General features: G+C 55.0%; 3 protein-coding genes across 3 annotated transcripts in view; 2 read left to right on the plus strand and 1 right to left on the minus strand.

Moving 5' to 3' along the window:
- Positions 1-345: 345 nt before the first annotated feature.
- Positions 346-5,523, plus strand: MONBRDRAFT_26139 (uncharacterized protein; the record flags this gene model as incomplete). Its single annotated transcript, XM_001746489.1, has 19 exons — positions 346-885; positions 982-1,040; positions 1,118-1,190; positions 1,260-1,439; positions 1,571-1,776; positions 1,856-2,018; positions 2,099-2,181; positions 2,287-2,401; positions 2,524-2,625; positions 2,714-2,795; positions 2,926-3,048; positions 3,138-3,579; positions 3,686-3,780; positions 3,923-4,041; positions 4,150-4,272; positions 4,331-4,414; positions 4,657-4,955; positions 5,040-5,197; positions 5,396-5,523. The coding sequence occupies 19 exons, from the start codon at positions 346-348 to the stop codon at positions 5,521-5,523; spliced, it is 3,174 nt and encodes a 1,057-aa protein (XP_001746541.1).
- A 996-nt stretch (positions 5,524-6,519) lies between these two features.
- Positions 6,520-10,580, plus strand: MONBRDRAFT_26140 (uncharacterized protein; the record flags this gene model as incomplete). The annotated part of the gene is made up of 20 exons (XM_001746490.1): positions 6,520-6,547; positions 6,642-6,695; positions 6,827-7,026; positions 7,111-7,211; positions 7,301-7,409; positions 7,574-7,672; positions 7,773-7,855; positions 7,961-8,053; positions 8,193-8,277; positions 8,370-8,529; positions 8,631-8,788; positions 8,888-8,963; positions 9,053-9,123; positions 9,216-9,284; positions 9,400-9,483; positions 9,605-9,691; positions 9,830-9,993; positions 10,090-10,240; positions 10,326-10,457; positions 10,530-10,580. The coding sequence occupies 20 exons, from the start codon at positions 6,520-6,522 to the stop codon at positions 10,578-10,580; spliced, it is 2,055 nt and encodes a 684-aa protein (XP_001746542.1).
- Positions 10,581-11,270: 690 nt separating this feature from the next.
- MONBRDRAFT_32750 (uncharacterized protein) overlaps positions 11,271-14,518 on the minus strand; it is a gene marked incomplete at its 5' end in the record, with an annotated part of 6,341 nt that continues 3,093 nt past the window's right edge. Inside the window, 9 exons of the mRNA XM_001746618.1 lie at positions 11,271-11,491; positions 11,593-11,643; positions 11,744-11,878; positions 11,993-12,076; positions 12,179-12,283; positions 12,398-12,569; positions 12,592-12,647; positions 12,844-12,930; positions 13,097-14,164. Coding sequence (XP_001746670.1) covers positions 11,384-11,491; positions 11,593-11,643; positions 11,744-11,878; positions 11,993-12,076; positions 12,179-12,283; positions 12,398-12,569; positions 12,592-12,647; positions 12,844-12,930; positions 13,097-14,164 — 1,866 coding nt within the window. The 3' untranslated portion in view covers positions 11,271-11,383. The remainder of the gene's footprint in view (positions 11,492-11,592; positions 11,644-11,743; positions 11,879-11,992; positions 12,077-12,178; positions 12,284-12,397; positions 12,570-12,591; positions 12,648-12,843; positions 12,931-13,096; positions 14,165-14,518) is intronic.

Here is a 14,518-nt window from a genome sequence, read left to right on the forward strand (position 1 = left end):
CTCTCTCTCTCTCTTTTTTTATTTTTTTTTTCCGGCGGCGTTGGTGGACTCGGTGCGCGGCGAGTCATTCTGCAAATGCAGGGCATTGGTGGGGAAGAGTTGTGAGGCAGGTTGATTGGCATTGGGCTGTGGGCTGTGGGCTGGGAAGGCGGACCGATGCAAAGTGCGGCGTAACGGTCGTGCATTTGGCACAACAGACCCATGGCTGGCCGTGCGCGGCCATCTTTGCCCCGGTCGCTGGCGACCGCTAAGCGCCGATCATCCAGTTCCATCCGGTCCCTCGCCGACCAGCCATATACCGTGGATGGCCTTGAGTCTGATCATGGCACGCATGCTGTTATAAGCATGGATGATGATCCAGGTCCAGACCCGGAGATCGCGCGCCACAATTCGGCACACTTTTTGAATCGACTCAAGCCGTTGACAGCCCTTGGCCCACCCTCAGGGGCGCCGGCTGGTGCTCTCGCTCCTACCACGGAGGCAAGCACGACTGGCACCATTGCCCGTGATCTTGCAGATCGGCTGCCCGTTCGACTATGGCAAGGACTGCTGCCCTTTCAACGCGAGGCCGTGGTGTTTGGAGTGGCACGAAACGGACGCATTCTCATTGGCGACCAAATGGGTTGTGGCAAGACCATCAGTGCCATTGCCCTGGCGTGTGCCTTTCGCCAGGAATGGCCCGTGTTGATCGTGGCCCCAACCTCCGTGCGCGGCTCCTGGGTGGATGAATTAGAGGAGTGGCTTCGCTTTTTGACCCCCAATGACATTTGCGTCGTTCGCAGCGGCAAAGACGTGGCTCGTCTCGATGCCGCCGTTGTCGTAGTCACCTATGGCCTCCTGAACCAGAGTACCATGATGGATGCCCTTGCTGCTCAGCGCTTCAAGGTCAGGCAGTGATGCGCGTCCTTTTCCCCGCCTCACCTTGCCTCTGATGTGCTTATTCTGGCGTCGATTCTTGGCCATCTATTGCGCCTGCGATAGGTTGTCATCATCGACGAGTCTCATTATCTGAAAAATTCCCGAGCCAAACGGACACAGTCGTAAGCACCGCTTGGTGTCAGCTTGCCCGTCGTTGGTGACTGTCCCTCTTTGCTGACCGATAACGCACGTGGTCTAGACTGCTGCCGATTCTGCGCCGCGCTCGCCGTGTCATCATGTTAAGCGGCACTCCGGCCCTGGCCCGTCCAGAGGTAGGTTTCTGCCCCCGTCTGTCGATTGCAATATCCCCCGCCACCACCACCATCACCACAACTCCCTAGAAACAAGAGGAACGGGCTCGAGAGTCCAGGCTGGCTTCTGCTCACTTCCCCCAAATGCGCGCTCAGGAGCTTTATACACAGGTTGATGCGCTCAAGCCTGGCTACCTTGGTAGCTGGACCTCCTATGCACAGCGATATTGCGACCGCAAGCGTAACTATTTTGGTGGCTGGGATACCAAGGTGCAACTCAAAGCTCGGTCAAGGCACTAATAAGCTCTCGACCTCGCGTCAATGAGCATGGCACCCGTCCCCACTGCCCTACTGCCTTGCACGTGTCACCACTCATGTGCTTTCTCGCGGTGCCTCTGAAGGGCGCCTCCAACCTGCCAGAACTGCATGACAAGCTGCGAGCCATCATGATCCGCCGGCTGAAGAAAGATGTGCTGAGCCAGCTACCCCCCAAACGAAGGCAGCGAGTGTTGCTGGATGTTGGCGAGGCCGATTTGAAACGGGTGCAGCAAATCAAACAGCAATTGGACAAGCTTGACCCAGTTGATGCTGAGAGCAAGATGCAATCGTTCGTTCCAATTCCTGGCACAACCGATCCGACAACTCTGATTTGCAGCCGGGCGCTCACGTTGGATTTGGCTGTCTAGACATGCCCTGCTACAGTCACTTTACAAGGAGACGGGAGCAGCCAAGATTCCAGCGGTGCGCGAGTACATTCGCGGGCTGTGTCAAACCGGCGACAAATTTCTAGTCTTTGCATATCACCTCGATGTCCTCGACGCCGTTCATGTGGAGGTCGTCGCTGCCAAGGTAAGACTATCCAGGACCCCACAAGCTTGGTTTACCAGCACTGACGGTCATACGATAAGCTAACCCAACCTTTAATGTAGCTGGACTATATTATGATTCGCGGAGACACGCCCGTGAGCGAGCGGCAAGCAGGCGTCCGCAAGTTTCAGGGCAACGACTCGTGGTTCGTGCGCGTCATTCCATCTTCGGCTCGCCACGAAAAGGCTGACAAAAGTCAAGTCGTTGCCCTCCCTCATCTCGCTTTGTCGGCTCGTGTGTTGCCAAGCAGCCGAGTAGCCATCCTGTCCATGACAGCTGCTGGACAAGGATTGACATTGACAGCTGCCTCCACCGTCATCTTTGCCGAACTTCATTGGACGCCCGGCATCATCGAGCAAGCTGAGGTATGCAGCACTCCAATGGAAGGGAACAACACCCACAGGACAGCCTGTGTTTTGGAGCAGAGTTACGACGCTGCGCCTGGCCAGGGCTACGAATGACCCACGCTTTGGGACTTTCTGAATAGGACCGAGTGCATCGTATTGGCCAGGGCGACCCTGTCAATGTTCAATATCTTGTGGCCCGCCGTACTTTGGACGATACCATGTGGAATATTGTTGATCGCAAGGTATGGCCAGCTTGGCTCTGGCAAAGCGATTGGTGCGGTTGGCCTGTGTGAGGAGAAGCCATTCTGAGTCCTTTCTTTGTGATGCCAGGTGGGTGTCGTGTCGTCAGCCCTCGATGGCCAGCGTGAGCGGTTGCGCGCCAAGAACTCGACGGCCCAGCGCGAAATGGGAGGTCAGATTTCGCTTTGCCCGCCCTAACCAATCGCGAGGGTCTTCTATGTTGTTTTGATGTCTCGTCACTCCTTTCCACGCTTTCTTTTTTTTTTTTTTTTTTAAAAACCCTTTCGATGAACCTACCATAGATCTTCGCCAACGCAACTCCTTGGTCGATTCTGAGGATGTGCGTGAGGGCGCTGCCCAAGTGACAGACATGCTGCGCGAGCACCGAAGCGAGCTGATCGACGCAACCATCACATCCAAATCTGGTTTGTGGACGAACGCTTTCAAGAATGGCGACCCAAACCGTCGACATCATGATTGAGGTGGTTTTGGACTGATGCTCCGACTGTGCTAGATTTGCGCAACTTTTGGAAATCACCGAATGCGCGCTCGCGACCCCACCCCAAGGTCATCGTCGAGCCGTGGTCATGTCCGGCCTGTACTTTTTTGAACGGTGCTGACGGACAGAGTCCAGGATCGACAAATAAAATTCCCAAGCAGTGTCAGATGTGTGGTACCCCTCGACCCAAGCGCCAATCCTCGACCGGATCTCAATCCGAGGTGGACGAGCGACAGGCGCCCATCATGTCAACGGCTACCGAGACCACCCAGAACGACAGCGACGACTTGGTGAACATGGACGGTCAGTTGCATTTGAGCCCAGGAAGCGGTTTCAACATGGATGGCCCGTCTGGCTTGCACAGCTTCGATCCAAGATCCTCATTTTCGCGCACCCTCTTCCACGCACGCACGGATGACACAGAGATTGAAGCAGATGCCGTCGCGCCAAAGTTTAAGTAAGTTGTCAAAAAATGTTGGAATCCACTGCATCGTCTCCACCTCGACCCCTGCCCCCCGCTCTTCCCCTGATCAAGCATCAATATACCGCACCATGGGCCGTAGGTTTTGCGTATCACGGCACACGGGGCGCCTTCATTTGTTTGACCTCGAGGATCGGCCACTCATGATCAACTTTCACATGGATGACTTTCAGCATGGTGAGCTCAGCTTGATGTGCAGCCATGTTAACTTTTGGGGAGGAGCGGGACTGGGTATCTTGATGAGGTATCAAGAACCAGCACAAGCTCGATGTGAGGTACACTCACGTTGCAAGGCGTGCTGCGGATGCCGTCCACGTAGATCGTCTGAAGACTGTACCTACACACCTTCAAGCACCGGCAGCCCGGCGCGAGGTCTTGCGCTTCATTGCCACCTTCAACCGGCTCAAGGCCGCAGAGCAGCATGCGCTTGGCAACCTGGTATCCCCCTGCAGCCATTGATTCGCCGGTCACGGCGCCAAGATGGTGCCTGAATAGACCCCAGCCGTGACTTGATGGATATCCTTTGCTTTGCACCTTGCCTGCTAGATCATGGCCAACGTCCAGGATGGTCAGCGCTTGCTCCGAAAAGCCAAGGAGGAGCGCAAGTCGGGCAGCGCCCGTAAGGCAAGTGGTTACGGCCTATGTGCCTATCGTCCCACCGCCCTCGTGGTGGTCTCTTAGCGTAGCTCCGGTGCCGCTCGATCATCGACACCCTGATTTTACACAGGCGCCCTCGACGCGGAGATACATGGAGCGCACAAGCAGTGTACCGAGTGGAGAGTCCGCGGCCGCCAGCACGAATACCACGCCAGTGCGCAGCTTGGCAGCGTCGCGCCGAGGAGGCCGAGCTGGTCGAACATCGACAACTGCTGTGGATGCGCCCTTCAATTCGCCTTTTGATCGAGCTCCAACAGCGCAAGGAAAGCAGCACTCGCCGGACCCCGTCGAGGCAAAGTGCCTTGAATGTGGACAAACCTTGCAGCACAAGTATCAAGAGCGTTTTTGCTCGCACGAGTGCTATGAATCCTATTCAATCAAGGTGTGTGTGTGTAGCAGCTGAAGCAGGTGACAGAGCAGAGGGGTCGAAGGGTTGGGGAAGCCATGGCCCTGGCCTTCCGCCATTGCTTTGTGATTGGATGTCAGAACGCGTGCAATGTGTTTGTGATTGCGGGATGGCAGACGGGAACTGGAGGATCCATCCGTCGTCGACTGGCAGAGCTTGAGCAGGGCGTGTGCCAGCTGTGCCACCTCGATTGCCAGACGTTGCTCTATAACCTCAAGGGGGCGAGCACGACGAGCGAGCGGCTCCGTCTCCTGGCCCAAACCACGCTGCACAAGCTGCCTTTGGAGCGGTATGATCAGTGCAAAAGGATGCGGCCAGCGTAATCATAACTCTTACCGTATTCTTGCACCCATGATGCCGGCTTGTGCTTTAGGCGAGAACGGATTGCGCGAGCGCCCAAGGCAGCTGACTTGTGGCAAGCCGACCACATTGTACCTGTCTGCGAGGGCGGTGGGGAGGCCGAAATTGAGGAATTTCGCACCCTTTGCACCGTGTGTCACCAAGGCGAAACCCAACGCTTGGTGCTTGGTGGTACGTGGTCTTGCGTTGGCCCCGGCCCTGCGCATGCAGACGCGGCCCGAGACTTTGTCGCCCTCTTCGGTTCTTACTCGTCTCGTTTCTTCCTCTACCTTTGCTTGTGGACCTTGTTTTATTTTTTGTTCTTTCACTACTTCATGTATTCATGTTTGAAACGGTGCGGGTCGGCTGTGACGTGGTTGGCTTGAATAGGGCGTGCGGCGCGTCAGTTGCGCCACGCTGCCAAGGGCTCAGGAAATCTGCTGCACATGTGGCAAACCACGTCAACCTCTTCCAGTCATTCGGATCGAGCTCCGACCGTTATAGAGCTGGACGACTAAAAGCAATCTTTACAGTATCGCGCCTCTTCTTCACAGGACCCGTTTAAAATTAATACATGCACGTTTTTTTCGCAGTCAAATCCACTGTACACTCACACATGAAGAGGGGTGCAGTGACCGTTGCTGGTTTGTTCCCCCTAACAAGCGTGCCTAGCTCACACATGCTATCAAAGCCCATGTGTCAATGCTGCACTGCCAACCTGTTGAGAAACGTTTGCGCACCACCAGATACGCGTCACTCGCAAATGCGCTCGTCGTGCTTTTGGCATGTTCTTTTATGACCCCGTAAAGGAGCATGATTTCGCGTTTTTTACGCTATTTTACGCCCTTTTTTTTTTTCCCTTTGTTCTTTTGAAAAAGCCATGTGGCAGGCTGCGAATCTGTTGCCATGCCTTTGGACTCTGAGCATTGTTGGAAAGAGCTGCCCTTCGACCTGCATCACGCGTGTAATACATTTTCACTTCCAGGCAGGCAATGCCAAGTACCCGTCAATTGGTTTCAAGCTAGACAAAGTCTTGCGTTGTTTTGTTTTGTTTTGTTACACTTGAATCGAATGCCCCGGGGTAAGTTTTGAAAGCAGTCTTGGTGCTATCTACCTGCCTCGCGCGCCTCAATGCACCCCTCCAAGTTCTTGGCTTTACACGTCAAAGCAGCTGGTCAGGAGCGTGGAGTTTACACACAGCAGAACGCAAGAGACCATGCCATCAGAGAGGCAGATGCATCATCGTGAGAGCAAGTCAAGTCGAGGCAATTGCGGGAGAAGCGGGAGACGGAAGCGTGCATGCTTGCAAGTTCTCAGGTCAGTGGACTGTTGAGAACTTTTTTTTTTTTTTGTTTTCCTCTGCAAATTAATCTTGTGACCTGCTGAACGCTGTACTTTCTCCTTCCGCCCACCCAGACGCCCTCGTTTGAAAGTTTGCCTTGCAGACTGTGGTGGACCGCCCCCTTTTGATTTTCTGCCGGTCGTCGTCGTACTTTTGAGTATCACTGATCGCGATGGGGCAAGCCGGAAGCAGCGCACTGAGTACGTCGTGAGGCGGTGGATGTGGCCACTGATTGACCGTGCCCCGAGTCCTGACCACCCACTCACCAAGGCTGTTGGGCGCAATGTCTCGTAGGCGGCAAGCGCGTCATGACGCACGACGAGTTGGAAAACGTCGTCAGCTACCTCGGTGCGTGCCCACCACATCCACTCCGCCACGGTTTCGTCTCTCGAAAGCCGCTTTTTTTTCTTTTGAAAGTCCTCCAGTGCCGTTGACATCTTTGCCCTGTTGCCAAAACGCCTGCTTTGTGGCTCATGTAGATCAGCAAATGACGGCCTTGTTCCGACATGCGGAGCGGCTGTCCACCAATCAGAATCGGGGCTGGATCGAAGAGTATAGCAAGTTTGCCGCCATCCAGGGTGTGGCCCATGCTTCCTTCACCGAGGAAAATGTGAACAAAAACCGCTACCGCAACATCTCTGCCTACGACCACACGCGCGTCAAGATCACACCAAACCCGGTTGGTGGAGCGCTTGGTTTGCTCACGCAGGTCGGCCTTGCGCTTGGCTCACTCGGCACCTCCTCTCGTGTCATCACGGTACAGCACAATGGCATGTCCGACTACGTGAATGCCAATTACATTCCAGGCGAAACCAAGTACATTGCGGCCCAAGGGCCGGTGCCCGAGTCCTTCTACGCCTTTTGGTGCGCGGCATCCTCAAGGAATGTGCCCCACTTTTTTGCCGACTGGCTGACCCCTCGTGCAATGCTGCCCTGCCCCCGTGTCATCTTAGGCAAATGGTTTGGGAAACCAAGGTTGATGTCATCGCCATGGTGACCAACGAAATTGAAGGCGGCAAGCTCAAGTGCCACCGCTATTGGCCCGAAGAGCAGAACAGCGAGGTTTGTTTGCGTGGTCTAGACCATAAACAAGACATGAAGAGGGGGGCTTTTTCTTCGTGACGGCACCTGTCACACCCGGCTCGTGCCCGACTCATCCACGGGCAGCACCTTGCATCCACATGCAAGCACCGTTCTCATGTAATTTGCACCTGTTATCCCGTTAGCTCAAGCTAGGCAATCTGCGCATCATCTCCGGGCCCGCGCGCGACACCGCGACGCATATTTGCAAGCATTTTATGCTGCAAAACATGGACACCAATGAAGTCAGCACCCTATGCTGCCACCGCTCGTGTGCTTTTTTTTGTTATTGTTTCCAGCCTTACCTTGGCCTCATCGTGTCTTGCCCCTCCGTGTCTTTTCAAGTCCCGCGAGATTGTGCATCTGCGCTACACGGCGTGGCCTGACCATGGTGTACCCGAGTCAGCCTCGGCCATGCTCTCATTTCGGTCAGTCACTCATGACCTGCAGCATGGCTTTTGAAAATTTATCAGCAGAGTTCAAGCCATCGGTCGCGCGGCGCGGTCTCATCCCGCGTGTCTGCATCCTCATAGCAAAGCCATCCTCAAGCTCCAAAAGTCCGACACGCTGCTCATCCATTGCAGTGCAGGCGTGGGCCGGACTGGAACCTATATCGCCATCGACACGTGCGTACAGCCCCAGTTGGCATATTGGTGGCTTATCGCATAGCCTTTGGGTTGTGGCGGCGATAGATCTCGGCACGCGCTTGGCGCCGGGTAGCTAGACAAACACTCAAGACATCATTTATTGCCACCGTGCATGTAGGCTGGTGCGCCGTCTTGAGGCTGGTGCCCCCAACCTCGACCCTTGCGCCGTCGTGACGGAAATGCGCCGCGCGCGCAATTTCATGGTCAGTTGCTTGACATTCAAGTCTGCTCATCAGGATCTTCATTTCCAAGTTTACCAGCTCACGTGTGCGTATCTATGGCGGGGAGATCTCAGGTTCAAACTTTGGTCCAGTATCAGTTTGTATTCAAAGCATTGCTGGAAGTCATAAACAAGTATTTGCTGCGCGCTAAGAAAGCGCTTGCCGAAGTCAAGGGCCGCGCTGACGAGGCGGCTCGAGAAGCCGAACGGGCTTTGGAACTCAAGGATATCGAAGGTGGGCAGCGATGCACGCTAGCTCAGCCTAAGGGGCTTGAATTGAATAGCCATAAGCAGGCCTCACCTTCGTTGCCGTGCCCTGCTTCCTTTGACGCGCAGCCGAGCTACAGGAGGCCGAAGACAACTTTGCCAATTTGACCGGCATTGACGAGCAAGTGGAGCAGCTTGTCAACGAATCTTTGGCAAAGCAAGGCACAGGCGTTGCTGCTTCCTCTTCAGCGGACTTTCGACATGCCTATAAACAAGGCAGTGACAAGGTGAACCCGGGCCGAGTTCTGAGTTCCCACGAGTGATCTGTGGTGCCTGGCATGCCACTCACGATGTGCACCCTCGTCCTGGCCTGGCGGCTCGTGTAGGAGGTGGCTTCGAAGATCACACAGAAGCAGCGTTTGGAGAGTTTGATGGATTACATCACATCTGATGAATGGCGCAGTACGTGGCTCTACTTGGCTCGGTATTACGTGCAGCTCGGTCGCTCACATGGTACTTGGTACCACGGGTTTGGGTGACTCGTGTAACAGAGACCGTTGAGGCGCCAACCATTGATGCCAATGCACCCCTGTCCGCGCGCGTGCACTCACTTCAGCGTGAGGTGAGCTGCTTTTCGACGTCGTTTAATCGTGTGTTGGTCCAGCCTTGTTGTATCGGGTTTGATTCTTACGTGTTTTTTGCGGACGCGATCAGGTGAAAAACGCTCAAGAAACCTGGAGGAAAGATTATGCCAACCAAGAGCAAGACTTCTCAGCCAAGCAGGTTTGTGCTCGTGTTGTGGCGTGGGCTACGTCTTCTCGTAGGGCAAGGTCGAGCGACGCAATGGTGTTTTCATATTGTGCGACGCAATGGTGTTTTAATTTCACTTGGCACACAGGCACACGGGGGTGAGGAGTACGACGTGTCTCAATCCTTCACTCCACTCGAGTCGCGCATCCTGGCCCTGGCTCAACAGCGCGAGGTAACATGTCACCCCAACACGACACACACACCCTCTTGAGGGGGCTCTTCAGTTTTTACAGAACAGTCAACTTTATTGGCCGCCCGGACATACTCATACTGTCGTCATGCATGGGCTCTAGGTGATGGCGCTCAAGAGCGATGACGTGCGACGTAAAATGGAAGAGGAGGAGTTTGCTCGCATCACCTCCCTGACTCATCGCATCAAGGTCTGTAGCACATGCTTTCATGTCTTTCTGTTCATCGCGCCACGCTTCATTCTCCGCATGCCGGTCGAGCTGGCTTCAAATCCTCTTATCATTTTGATGCGATTGGTTGATGCCTGGGTGGCTGCTGGTCCCTGTTAGTCACTGGCCTCTGAGCGTCTGGAGGACCGGACCAAGTGGGCTGATCGTCCGCGCAAGTCTGGTACCACGGCAGACTTGGCCGATGGATCTGCCGGCGTGCAGATTGAATCGTTGCGCGAACGCCTGCTCCGTATGGCCATGGCTCGTGATGACTGGAAATCCAAGTACGGCTTTTGGGTCGTGCCCACATTCTCCTCTTCTGCAGTGGTGACCACATACCGCCGTGCATGCCAACGGAACACGGTCTGTGCGATGATTAGGGGCGATTCTTTTGGGCGTGTCGTCGCCAATCCTGTGCAACCGGCTCCACCGGGTCCGAGCTTTGAAGAGATGGAGGCTCAGCTCAAGGCCGAGGAGGAAGCGGCTGAAGCAGCTCACCAGGCAGAGCTGGAGCGCATGCGCCAGGCTGAGGTCAGCTTTTGTGGTCGTGTGTGCGTGTCAAACCTTCTTCTTGACAGAGCGCTTGGCTAATTCACTTTGCTTCCGGGGGGCATAGGAGGAAAGGCGCCGTAACGAGAAGCCTGTGCAGAGTGCCGTGTACGAGCGCAAGGATGCGGTGGTGACACCGCAGGTTCAGTTGCGGGCGGCGCAGAATGGTGCCCAAAAGGGTGGCGCGGAACATCCCATGGTTGGTCAACTGCCGCTGCTCCATTGGACAAAAACCGCGCTGGACTCATGAGCGCCCTGCCCCTTCTCGTAGATTGCAGCAGCAAAAGCAGCCCAAGCGCGCCACCCTCATGCCCGCTCGTAAGTCTTGGGGGAGTTTCGAAAGCTTGAAGCCCTTTCTTTCTGTTCTTGAATGCCCTGCTTAGAGGCGACGAGCGCGTCGTTTGATTTCGAATTGAATTGTAGTGGTTTGCTCCATCCACAACAATCACAAAAGCGCACGGCACTTCTTCAACCCATCCATCCTCAAAGGGTACACCAATCGCCGGGAAAGGGCACTCACTTGTCCAGACAACAAATGAGAAATCGAGAAAGCAACGAACATGAGGTGCGCTGTAGGGCGTCAAGGGGAGTGCCGTGCATTCCTCTTGTCACGCGACCAGGCAGACCAGGCATGACTCAAAAATAGGGTGAGGCAAAAGCAGAGCCTCTTCACCAAAAACAGAATTACAATCATAATGACGTTGGAGCCAAGACCCTCACCGGGCGCGCAGCTCTGGCACGTATATGATATTAACACGACAGGATGTGGAAACACCCTCCAAGGGAACTCGTTTAAAAAGGGGGGAATGTACAACAAACTTCAGCCGCTCAAGGGGCAATAGGAAACACAAGACAGTTGGCCAACTCGGGAATAGCCATCACTGAAACAGATAACGAAATGCTTTGCATAATAGCACTCATCCGGTCGAATGACACACTCGACCAGCAGGCAAGCACCTGATGTGATAGCCCGTCCAGAAAGATTAATGATAAGGGGAACTAGAAAAACAGCCGAGAAGAGACGGTGGGCATCTCGCCCAGGTGGGGAGCCCAGTAGTCCACATGGCTGAGTTCAGGCCTGTCGGGGGTAAGCCCCGTCAAAAGATCGGATCATTGCGAGTGGCCTCATGGGCGCAAAAGACGAAAATAGGCTTGGTGGTGTTTTCGCGCAATCGGATGATCACCGTGCATGTTGCGCAATTCCTCACGAATTTCCGTCACGGTATACTGGATCTGGTAATTCAAACGGGAATACATCCATTTGTGTGAGGGTGCTGCCGTACCTTCTTTCAAGGACGCGTCAGCCGGTGAGAGACAGGGCAGTTGAAACATACCGAACGCTCTGGAATGCGAAAGTGCGAAGCGTAGGTACCCACAGCGTTGATCTAGTAGTCAAGTGCCAACAAATCGAGCAACAAGTCAGGCAAAGAAAGGGTCGGGCTGTGCAAAGGTGAAAGCAGTAAGTCCGGTACAGGCCAAACGCACCAGTTCGCTCTGGGAATACTCGTCTCGTTGATTGGGTCGAAGGGCATCAAGGGCCAGACAGACGGCTGCCGCAGCCACGGAGGCCCTGGAGCGGAAGGAAAACTCGGGGGACAGCATAGCGACGTGGAAATAGAACTGTGTGCAAGCGAGGTCCGAACATAGGTTATGAGATTTGCGCCAGGGGCGGGCCGGTGGACTGTCGGGAACCAAAGCATATGGCATGGCAGCACATCAGCGCTCAATGCTTACTTGGGCAATTTCCTCAGCCACGGGGCTCATTCGCAGCACATTGGCAAACATTTTGACAAAAGTCAAGCCAAAGGGAGCCAGAAGCTATAGGTAATGAGGATAACCGTCGGCGTATATGAGACATGCAAAAGGTGCAGGCATGACTCGGGCGAGCGAGACGGAACGAGCGAGCAAGAGGGGACATACATCTGGAAACTGGCCAATGAGAGAGATTTCGACCATGCGGAATTGATCAGGGTTGTACTGGTCCTCGCACGCGTTGAGGAAGTCGCTCATGGCTGGTACCGATAGCTAGAAACATGACCAACAAGTCACACCCGTCAGCATGGTCAACCACCACAGGTGGGCAAAGGAGAAGAGGATAAAGAAAGTAAAAAGGACGGCATCAAAAGGGCTGGGCATTACCTCTTCCAGCTTGGAGGCGGTCCAACATGCAGCGGCAGCCACCAGTTGCAGTTCGTTGGTCTCAATGTAAATTTCCGAAGCAAATCTGATGGATGTGAGGGGTTTTGGAGTCATGTCGTTAAGCCACTGTTGCGGGGATATCACACATTCTCTCAAGCAGACAAGGGGGTTGCTATTGCAAAGGGTTTGCGCACCGGTCGAATATGTTGATAGCGATATGAATCGTCTCATTTTCGAGGCGAAGGCTTGCCTGCAGACAGAGCACGGGGTGATGATGAGGTGGAATTGCGGCAGAAATACACGAGAGGCCTGAGCAGCGACTTTTGTTGCGGCGAATCATTTAAAAAAAAAAAAAAAAACACACACAACAAAACAAAAAACAACAACAACAACAAAAACACACATTTATTCAAAGATCCAGGAGACAAAGGCAATGGACCACAGACCTGAAGCTCAAACAGCCAGCTGATAATGATGCGACGCTGGTGTGAAGTCATGTCACCAACGACGGCACCACGGGGACGAAATGTGGGCTGGAAACATAACGGGAGAGGGGGAAGGATGGCATAGGTGAGTGGCGAGATCTCAAGGTGCGTCACAGATACGCAGGTGGGCAAAGGGTGTGCATGTGTGTGAGCGTGTGTGAAAAAGAGAGAAGGGGAGAGAGTGTATGAGAGAAAGAGAGAGGGGAGGGCACACCTCTTCTCCGAGCAGGGCGGTAAAGATTTGTGTTTGGTTGACGCCATTGAGGGTGGCACGACCGGCATCATGGATCCAGTGGCGCACGGGGGGTTCGTTGGCCGCTTCGGGCGCGGGGGCCACGAGGCGCGGGGTAAAGTGTGGGGCGTTGTTGTTGCCCTCGGCGGGGGGTTGGCGGTTGATGGCATTTGAATCTGGTGTCAGCTGCTGGGAAGCAGAGAGTTGAGCCGTTTGGGTGACGGCGGGGACTTGAATGTTGGCCACCATCTTGGCCAAGAGTCGGGCCCGGTCATCAAGTCGTGAGTCTTGAACCTCTGTCACAGCCACGGCCACGGAGTCGCTGGTCGTCGCGACGGGAGCGTCCTGCGCAGCGGTTGGGGTAGCGGTAACGTGTTGGTGCTGTGAGGAGGGCTTGGCTGTAGTTTCATCTGTACCGTGACTTGAGCCAAAGGAAGCATGACGGCGATCCAAGGGGACAGCACGGCTGCAGAGGGGGGTGCGGTCGGCCGTGGGGCGTGAAGCAGTTTGATGTGAGCTGGCCTGGTTGTTTGTAGGTTGACTGACGGCACCAGCATCGGGATCAATCTCTTGCTCGGCGACCCTCTGTGGGGAGGGCGCGGTGATTGGGGCAGTTTTGGCGCGCTTGGCTCGTGGGGTGCCATTGCAGGTGACGTGATCAGTGTCAGACCCGTTTTGTGCCGGGTTTGAAGATGACGAGGCACTTTGTCGGCGATGAGGCTCGTTGGTTTTGTCAGCGAGGGGCTGGGCAGCGCCGGGGGTAGACGATGCCAAGTTGGTGTGACGGCTGGTGGAGGCAGAAGGGTGGGTCGTTTTCAGGTCCAAAGATCGGGCAGCAGTTGCATCGGGGTGACGGGGGACGAGGCGCGCTTCATTCATTTCGGGACTGGCGTTGGATTCTGTGCTTAGGATGGCCTCATCCTCGTCGTGAGGTCGAGGGGAAGGGCCAAGGTCATCAGTCGAGTCGGGCGATGAGCTGAGACTGCGTTCGACGTAGGGAACAAAGGAAGAAGAGGCACTGGTCTCCATGATGATGGGGCGGGGCGAGAGCTTTTGTGCCAAATGTGGTCACCAGCTCGCGCGCACACACACACACACACTGGCTGGAATGAGACGGGGGTTGAACTGGCGTCAGCGCAGCATGCATGGGGGGGCAGCGGCAAGCTTGGTGATCAAGGCGGCAACTCAAGCACCAAGCCAAACGTCTAAACGTGCGCAGGCATCGGGTGAATCAAAGGCAGCAGCACGATCAAACGACACCACCACCAGCTGCACAGACAAAGAGACAGAGAGAGAGTGAGAGAGAGAGAGATTTAGAGAGAGATTTAGAGAGAGAAAAGAGAGAAGGAGAGTGAGTGTGGCAAGGAGAGAGAGAGAGAGGGAGAGAGAGAGAGAGAGAGAGAG

This window comes from Monosiga brevicollis, genomic scaffold (assembly GCF_000002865.3).
Source record: "Monosiga brevicollis MX1 MONBRscaffold_13 genomic scaffold, whole genome shotgun sequence".
NCBI classification, from domain to species: domain Eukaryota; class Choanoflagellata; order Craspedida; family Salpingoecidae; genus Monosiga; species Monosiga brevicollis.